This window comes from Micromys minutus (assembly GCF_963924665.1).
Source record: "Micromys minutus genome assembly, chromosome: 24".
Classification (NCBI taxonomy): Eukaryota; Metazoa; Chordata; class Mammalia; order Rodentia; family Muridae; genus Micromys; species Micromys minutus.
Window position 1 is genome coordinate 30,344,053 of NC_137959.1, and position 9,038 is coordinate 30,353,090.

A 9,038-nucleotide genomic window follows, 5' to 3' on the forward strand; every position below is an offset into this window, starting at 1 on the left:
AGGGTGTCAGAACTAACTAGACACAGCTGACCTCAACTCAGATTTTGTTTGCCTCTCTCTCCTGAGAGCTGTGATTAAAAGTATGAACCACTACTATCCAGCCAACTAAAGATTATATTTTTAAGGAAATTTTTTTTTTAAGCCAGGTGGTGTAGTGGCACACACCTTTGGTGGGTCCCAGCACCCAGGAGGCAGAGACAGTATCCCAGAGTTCCAGGACAGCCAGTGCTTAGCGCCCATCTCATGGTCCCACCAAGTACAGTCACTGTTTGGAAGCACTTACAGACTTGGCTGAAATCCCAGTCTATCTGGTGATAATCTGGTCAAGTCTCATAAGCCTGAGCTACTGAAACATGTCAGATACATGCATGACGGAGTGCTAGGAGGCTGGAGACCAGGAGCTGATGTAAGCGCACTGCCCTGGCTGCGCTCCAGTGCTGAGGATCTGCTAAATAGAAGGACTTTTTCTGAATTTGATTAATGGACTGCAGTCATGTAAATGGCCATCCTGTCTCCAGGAGACACATATTTCAGTTAGCTGGATGTAAAGACACCAAATGCTAGTCAAATATGGACCCAAATGAAAGGCTGCAGTGTGTATTCACTGTACTGATTTTCCCGGATGACTCAATTAAAAAAAAAAAAAAAAAAAAAAAGGTTAAAAATTTAAAGTTTTATTGTAGAATACTTACAATTTCTAGCAAAAAACCAAAAAAAAAAAAAACCAATAATAAGGTTGATCCGTAGTGTCCACGTCTACTAAGAATATGAGACCTTAAACACAGAGGAGCTGGCCGTCAAGTTTATTAGAAAAAGATTACCATTTGGTTACTTCTTCCTTTGAACTTCAAGGCTCAGCATCTGCTTCAAGCTCCCTTCCCAGGGCTGAGTCCTGGCTCTGCATGTTCACAGGCAGGGCAGCCACAGTGGTCTGCAATGCCACACAGCGGTGTCAGGCTGTTGGGCGAGCCAGGCCTCAGTCAGACACCGGGGATGAGGCTGCCGCCCCCTCAGCAGCTCTCCAGTCCGCTTAGCCTGCATGGCTTGCAATGTCACCTTTTCTTTACAAACTTCTTTCTGGAAGCATTGGGATTTAAGCGTCTCCTCCCAGCTCCCAACATGCTGTCCCGGACTTGCAGGATGGCTGAGCGGCTGGAGATGTCATTCTCTGCAAATGGAGACACCCCAGCTATGTAGTCAGGGGCAAACACGTTGGTCTTCTGCCTGGCCTTGTGGGAGAGTCGCAGCTGGGGGAAGCGCTGATCCTCGGTCAGATGGGGGTTGATGGCGTATTTGCCCCCTTTGGGAGTAGGCAGTGAGTACTGTAATAAGAGGAAGACTGTCAGAACAGGGCCCCCAGCTCACACAGGTCCTCATGCACTCACACCAACTGTCCTGCCCACTGTGTGCCAACAGGATTTGTATCTCCCACACCATTCTTCCCTCAGTGGACAGATGAAAAACTAAAGGCAGTGTCGTAACTTCACACACTCAGCTAAAGACAGACAGAGCTTCAAGAAGCTGGTGCCACTTCCACAGAGGTGCAAATTGGCAGCTCTGCAAAGGCCACACAGGCTCTAGGACAAGCAAAGGTGATATCAGGAATGCTACAACCACAGCATAAACCATACCTGGCTGCTCTTATCCATTCACACAAACCCAGGATGCTCCTGTGCTGGGTGTCCACCTTCCCCAAACTGCTTCACACACAGATGGCTTGTCTCTTCCTATCCGGGCACTTACTACACAGGTTCTGGCCCCACCAGCAGTGTGACCAACTGGCTCTCTTGTTCTCTGGTCTTTTTCTGAGACTGGCTCTAGTAGCCAAGGCTGGCCTTGAACTCTTCCCACCTCCACCCAAGAGCTGGGATTCTAGGTGTGCATTCTTCCTCTGCCTAGTTCCTTCTTGGTCACTTGATCCTCAAGTTAGGGGGTCAGGTGCAGGATACACGTCACCTACCCGGAGGCCTCGTGGGTTTAGAACTTTTGGGTTTCGGGAGAAATGCATGTGCAAGGTACCGTCGTCATTGATAGTCACGGACACTTTCTTCAGGGTCTTGTTCCCACAATGCCCACAGAACACTCGGTTCATGTCTGATGTTGTCCTAGGGGGCACAAAAGAAAGGCTGCACACTAGCTCTACAGGCAGGAGACCCTATGTCTGGCCTCAGAAGAAAATAATAGTAAATGTAGAAAAAGCAAAGTATGTCCATTTTCCAAAAAACAAAGCCTTATGCTAAGGGAAGATACAGCAAAGGGATGCTCCCTTCCTCAGAGGGAAAGGGAAAAGATGTCAAATTGTAGCCAGGAAAAGAACAGGGTGTGGCCACACAAACAGTGCACACCTATTTCACAAGGCGAACAAGGCCAAGCAGCAGGGCAGGCGCAGCACTAGTGTCAGCCCGGCTTAGGGCACCACAGGAACTCAGGACAGGAAAAAGCTGCCACTTTCCAAGACCAGGGTGTAGCCTCAGCTATCTCAGAGGGTCCACAACCAAGGCAGCGCTAGGTCAAAGGGCTGGAGAAACAACTCCTCACCTACGAGCCTCCTGAGCTGAACATATGCCCCCATAAGAGGCTGTGGAGCATTTCCTGTGCCAAACACCCTGCTAAACTCCTGACTTATGCTCCCAGGGTCTTACAAGAAACCTTTCAACTTTAAGACAGTTTTAAAGACCTAAGAAGGCTTTAAACTAACAAGGCAGAGGCGTGTAGATGTGAACCCATCTACTCTAGAGTCACAGACCACTTTGTGTGTATATATAGATGGAGAACCCCATACATGAAGAAGCCATGACAAACGGATCCCAGGAAGCCATCACCCAGCTAGACTGTCAGCTCACTGTGTTTCATCTCCACCCTATACTTCACCCTCTTGTGTCAAGTGGGAGCAAATCCCAGACCTCTCTCCATCCACACAGTCCAGTGTGTCATCAGAGAAGTGACCTTTGCTCCAGAATGCACATCCTTAACTCTAGGCCCCTCAGGTGTGTGGAGGGGGGGGGGCAGATCACAGGCAACCTCTGTCCCAGGGATTTCAGTGTGGTGGGGACAGCGGGCAGGCCACAAAGGAACAGAGGTAGGAAAGCATATATGGAATGACTTCTCTTCTGGGAGGTCACCAGCAGGGACAGGGACAGGAAGCCACGCACTTGAAACAGCCATGACAGCGCAAGATGTAGCTCCGGGCCTCTCGAACCAGCATGCCGTTCACTGCCAGCACGTGCAGCCCCATCTGAAGTAGAACATTCTATAACCAAGAAGTTAATGAATAACTGAAATCAACCTCTTTACTACTAAGTTGGCAATATTTCTGTTCACAGTTATGAGTTCCCAGTATTCTGACTGGCTTATAATCCTGGCTTTTGTTACAGAACATGAGAAGTTTGGCTGGGAAGTCAGGAACCTGGGTTACTGGGCAATCCCAGGAACAAAGCCTGGCCTCATTATAATGCCTCTCAGTAGAGACCCTTTGAGACAGGGTTTCTCTGTGTAGCCCTGACTGTCCTGGAACTCACTCTGTAGATCAGGCTAGCCCCGAACTCAGAGATCTGCCAGCCTCTGCCTCCCAAATTCTGGAATTAAAGGTATATACTATCACACCTAGTGAAATAGTTTCTTTCTGTTGGGAAAAAGATTTCTATTTGGGGCTCCAGATTCCAGAACATTACAAAAAGGCACCTAATGCTCAAGTTAAGAATTAAAAAATAAAGCCTGACAGTGCTGGCATACACCTTTAATCCCAGTACTTGGAGGGCAGAGGCAAGTGGATCTCTATGAGTTCAAGGTTAAGTCTGATCCCACCAAACATTATAACCTGAGTTTGGTCCCTGGCATCCACACAGTGAAAAGAGGGAGGTGACTCTACAAGTTCTCCCCTGACCTCCATATATACACTGAGGCATATGAACATTCACACAATAAACAAACAAGCAATGTGATTTTTTAAAAGTTAAATATTTTAGCCCAGCCATGATGGCATATGTTTTTAGTTCCAGAACTTGGGAGGCAGAGGCAGACAAATCTCTGTGAATTCAAGGCCCCTAGTCTATAGAGCAAATTCTGGGACAGCCAGGGCTACACAGAAAATTCTTGTCTTGAAAAACCAAAAGCGGGCTGGAGAGATGGCTTAGTGGTTAAGAACACTGACTGCTCTTCAGAGGTTCTGAGTTCAAATCCCAACAACCACATGGTAGCTCACAACCATCTTTAATGAGATCTGATGCCCTTTTCTGGTGTGTCTGAAGACAGCTACAGTATATATAAAATAAATAAATAAATCTTAAAAAGAAAGAAAGGAAGAAAAACCAAAAGCAACTAACTAAAATATTGTAAAAGGGCTAGAGAGATGGGTCAGTGGTTAAGAGCACTGACTGTTCTTCTAGAGGTCGTGAGTTCAATTCCCAGCAACCACATGGTGGCTCACAAGCATCAGTAATGGGATTCTAGTATGTCTGAGGAGAGTGACAGTGTACTCATATACATTAAATAAATCTTTAAAAATTTTTTTTAAAAAGCAGCAAAAAAACCCTAAACAAACAAAACAAACAAACAAAAAAACACAACACAACAAAACCGTATGCACAGTCACTGATGTAATGGTCTACCCTCAGACAAAATAAACAATTAGTCACTCCCAGGGTTGGCTTGAGTCTACACCACCTACCTGCATGGCGAAGTCTGTGGTCACACAGCCAACTTGTACGTCCTTTGGGATGTCACACTGTTCCAACTCCTGCTGGATCTGCTTGATGTTGCTGGGGGTTATCCACCCACCCCCATCGTCATCACTGTCTTCAAGTTCATCCTCCTCCTCCTCTTCTTCCTCCTTCCCATCAATCTGAAACATCAACAGGCAAACTCCTAGCCACAGGACACTGTGCACAGGCCCCAATGTCACTAGGAGAGTACAAGCCAGGGCGTTACCAGCAGCTCCTGAAGTTCATGGTCAATGTTAGGCAGAGGGTTCCTCCAGAACATGAAAGAGCTGAATTCCAAGTTCTCAGACCCATCAGCTGGGTAGCCATGATCCACCGTTTCTTGTAAGGGTTTAGACTGAGATTAAATGAAACTTTTTTTTTTTTCAGTGTAGGCAGATGAAACCCAAGCTTTACATATACAATGAAGCAGAATAATTGAAAAAAATATGAAAACTGTTTTCAGATTAAATATGAAAGCATTCTACATGCAAGCTGGGTTTGAAGCACCAAGAAAATATGCCCACAGCGGGGCAGGGTTCCTAAAAGGAGTTACCTTGGAGGGCAGATGGAAACCAGAAATGTGCAGTGGAGTTTCAGGATGCTGAATTGAAGAGCTCACTTTCACCTAAAAAAGAAAAAAAGCCTGTTTTAAGAACAATCAATTTAAAAATGTAATATAAAAGTGAATTTAAACAAACAAAACCCAAGATCTTTCTCCCTAGGTGTTGAATATAAAGAACTAGAAGTCACAAGAAGACACAGACAAACGACAACATCCAGAGACCTGACGCCATCATTTAGTGCTTTTAGGGCGTTTTGTGTCCATTCTGGACCGTTCACATTGCCCTCAGAAAGCTGGGAGGTATCACCTGTGAACCCTGCCAGTGTACTACAGCGACAGCTTGGGCTAAATGCCTTGGAGCTGGTCAAGGCAAGCCGTGCTCTTGAGCTTTCAGAGACAGCCTCACTGGACGACTCTGACCTCTGTCCTCTCTACCTTACCTGTGGGAGGCATGGGATTACCGGAGCTCACCACCATGCTTATTTATGAGGTACTGGGGATAAAACCTACAGGCCCCATGCATGCCAGGTAGATCTACTACTTCAGCCCAGAAGTAAATACAAAGTAAAATGAAATCAATAAAAAAGGAAAATGAGTCTGCTTTTAGGCTGGAGGATTCTAAATCTGGCTGAGAAGCGAGCGAGGGCAGTTCTGAGCAGTGTAAGCAGATGAATCTAGCCATAACTATAATCCTGATGAATCTAGCCATAACTATAATCCTGATGAATCTAGCCATAACTATAATCCTGATGAATCTAGCCATAACTATAATCCTGATGAATCTAGCCATAACTATAATCCTGATGAATCTAGCCATAACTATAATCCTACTAGGGAAGGAGGCAGGATGAGCAAGAACTCAAGGTCAGTGCTGGAGACGGCTGAGTTGTTGCTCCTGCAGAGGGCCCATGTTTGCTTTCCACATGGTTGTCTGTAGCTACTCTAACTTCCAGTCCCAGGGGCTTCAAAAGCCTTCTTCTCAACTCCCTGACCTTGGGTATAGATAAGGCGGACATGCAAACACACAGGTAAAACACTCACACAGTTAAAGCGCCACTTTTCAATTTTCTTTAAAAAAAAAAAACAATCCTCTAGTGTTCAAGATCATGCTTGGTTATATAGCAAGTTCCAGGATAACCTGGGCTACAGAAATTGTCTCCAGAGTGTGAATACATTTGATGAGCTTATTAAACGTAACATATAAACTTCATTGCTGGGCAGTGGTGTCGTATACCTTTAATCTAGCACTCAGGAGGCAGAGGCAGGAGGATCTGAGTTCAAAGGCCTGCCTGACCCATAGAGTGAAAAGGGGGAGACACACACACAACTTCATTTGGATTCTCACCAAAACAAGCTTAATAAATACTCACAGAATGGAAAAGTGTGACTACTGGTTGGATATTTGGTAATATCAGGGGCCCATATTAATTTTCTATAAGGACAATGGTGGCTCTGAAGTTATTTATGTGTTTGAGGCAGGGTCTAACTTAGACCAGACTCACTTCACTCTCATTTTATAGACTCATCCTCCTTGAACTTCTGAGTCTTAAGGGTACTGGGATTACAGGACAAGCGGACTCCCACTCTCAACAAAACGCTGCTAGTCTTAAAACAATACAAAAAGGGTTCAAGTTCAAACTAGACAACACAGTGAGACCTCCTATCTTATAAATGAAAAGACTCGTTGATTATGTATATGAGAAAGACGAAGTAGAGTGTGGGTGTCACAGCGCACATGTAGAGGTCAGAGGGCAATTTTTTTCCAGGACCTACTTTCTCCTTGTGCCTTATTTTTGTTTCAGGCAGGGACTCTCTCATTGCTTCCGTTTCTGTACTACAAAACTGAGCTTCCTACCAATTCTGCCATCTCTCTCATCTTGTAACAGAATTCTAGCCACTGCATCTACCTTTCACATAGGCACAGTCATAGGTCATCAGGTTACACAGGCTCTAGCCTGCTGGCTTTGTCTTTAGTTTAATTAAGAGCATGTAATAAAGAGACACAGGAGAAGCTATGTATCACAGAAACAGCAGAGACCTAGTTGAAAACAGCCTGGGTTGTGGCTCTGTGCAATGAACCGACCGTCTGTGGATGGTAATGCAGAGGTGAATTATGATAGGGACACAAATCCTCTCCCAATATTTCTTCTTTCACACATGACAGTTCCTATAATAAAGAGTATACTGAAAAACAAAGAAACTTGGGGCTGGAGGTGGCTCAGAGGTTAAGAGCATTTAGTGCGCAATCCTGAGGCCTAGGGTTCTGTTCCCAGCACCCATGTTGCAGGTTAAGAGGTCAACAAATGCTGGCGATTCTTTCTACTCTCTTCTGGTCTTCACAGGCATCCTCCCCACCACCCCAAAAACAGTCACATACACACAAATTTCAAAACCAAACCAACAAACCAGCACCCCAGTCATCTACCTTCTCTGGTTCTTTTTTTAGATGAGACACCCCGACAAATTCTGCTTCCAACTGGTAAGTCAGAGCTAGCACCTGGATATCGGTCGCCGAGAGGCTGGGGTAGTCCCCAGTTTTCTTGGAAAACTCAGTTACTGCAAGCAAACAAGAAGTTTCCAACTTTAGTTAAGGGGAAAAGTGGCAAGTCCTTGGATACCCATAATATGGAAAGAACACATGTAGGGCCCGGAGAGGTGGCTTATCAGTTAAAAGCACTGGCTGTTCTTCCAAAGGGCCTAGGTATCCTCATGGTGGCTCACAACTCTATAACTCCAATTCCAAAGGACCCAACACCCTCTTCCGGCCTCAGAGAGCACCAAGCAGGTACACGGCTCACATGCAGGCAAAACACCTATTCACATAAACCAGAAGAAAAACTTTACTGGCCATTGGCTGACAGGTAAAGCTGTCTGGCAACAAATGCAACCGCCCGAGTGCTCCACGGGTATATCACACAGGCTTTATCGTAAAATGAGAATAGAAATAGTATCTACCTCACCCCCGGCAGCACTGTAGACCGTACGAATATGGAATGGTGTCTAGAAAATTGGAAACGTGAAGTAAAGCCAGGCTGAACTGACTGTCTCTAAAACAAATGTTGACTGGTACTGGGGCAGGACTGTCTCCAATCGGCCCAGCGTCCCCGGCAAGGCTGGACCGGGGCACTCACCCAGCCGCACGTATTCCGGGAAGGGCTCTTTGAATCGCAGCTCGTAGGGCAGCACTGCCAGCCGCCTGCGCGTGGCCTTGTCGCGAATCTCTCTCACCACCTCCCGGATGGTGTAGATGTTTTTTCCGATGTCCTGTGGATAGACCGGCTCAGTTATCCCATTCGCCTGACACCCCCCCCGCCCCCGCATCTCTAGAGGGTCTCGAGCCCAGGCCCCGTGGCAGAATCATCTATACCTGTAGAGGTGCATCCTTCAAGAAAGCTCCGGCATCAGCCACAACGTGTTCCACCGGCGCCATGTTGGCTGCCAGACCGCGCATGCGTGCGTATGGAGCCTGCGCTCTTCCCTAGGTTTGCAAAGCAATCCTCCCCGACCGGAGGAACTGCTGCTGCGATTTCGCGGTGCCCCCTAGCGGCCTCAAACCGCCCACTCAGGACTCTGCGCGCATGCCATAGTACTGCCAGGGGCTATGTGCATGATAAAATTTAGGGAACTCCTTTAAATAATGTCTCGGAATTCACAGATCTTTCTTTACTTTTAAAAGAACAACCTGGGCAGAAGGGATGGCTCAGTGGTTAAGAAAACAGACTGCTCTTCCAGAGATCCTGGGTTGAAATCCCAGCAACCGCATGGGGTCTCACAAC

The 9,038-nt window shown here is 46.5% G+C and overlaps 1 protein-coding gene across 2 annotated transcripts; it reads right to left on the reverse strand.

The window, feature by feature from the left end:
- Nucleotides 1–747: 747 nt before the first annotated feature.
- Nucleotides 748–8,698, reverse strand: NOB1 (NIN1 (RPN12) binding protein 1 homolog). 2 transcript variants are annotated; one of them, XM_080936735.1, is made up of 9 exons: nt 8,630–8,698; nt 8,394–8,526; nt 7,688–7,818; nt 5,254–5,325; nt 4,927–5,055; nt 4,667–4,840; nt 3,153–3,250; nt 1,961–2,105; nt 748–1,322 (listed from the first exon to the last, which is right to left on the reverse strand). In XM_080936735.1, the coding sequence occupies exons 1-9, from the start codon at nt 8,690–8,692 to the stop codon at nt 1,053–1,055; spliced, it is 1,215 nt and encodes a 404-aa protein (XP_080792861.1). In that variant the 5' UTR covers nt 8,693–8,698; the 3' UTR covers nt 748–1,052. The 2 variants fall into 2 exon arrangements, with proteins under 2 accessions (XP_080792861.1, XP_080792862.1); XM_080936736.1 differs by lacking the exon at nt 4,927–5,055.
- Nucleotides 8,699–9,038: the final 340 nt, after the last annotated feature.

Coding starts and splice junctions, on each gene's coding strand:
- NOB1 (XM_080936735.1), bottom strand. CDS start 8,692: ATGGCGCCGGTGGAACACGTTGTGGCTGATGCCGGAGCTTTCTTGAAG. Junction 8,527..8,629: donor TGAAGGATGCACCTCTACAG/GTATAGATGATT, acceptor GTCTATCCACAG/GACATCGGAAAAAACATCTA. Junction 5,326..7,687: donor TAAAAAAAGAACCAGAGAAG/GTAGATGACTGG, acceptor TTTCTTTTTTAG/GTGAAAGTGAGCTCTTCAAT.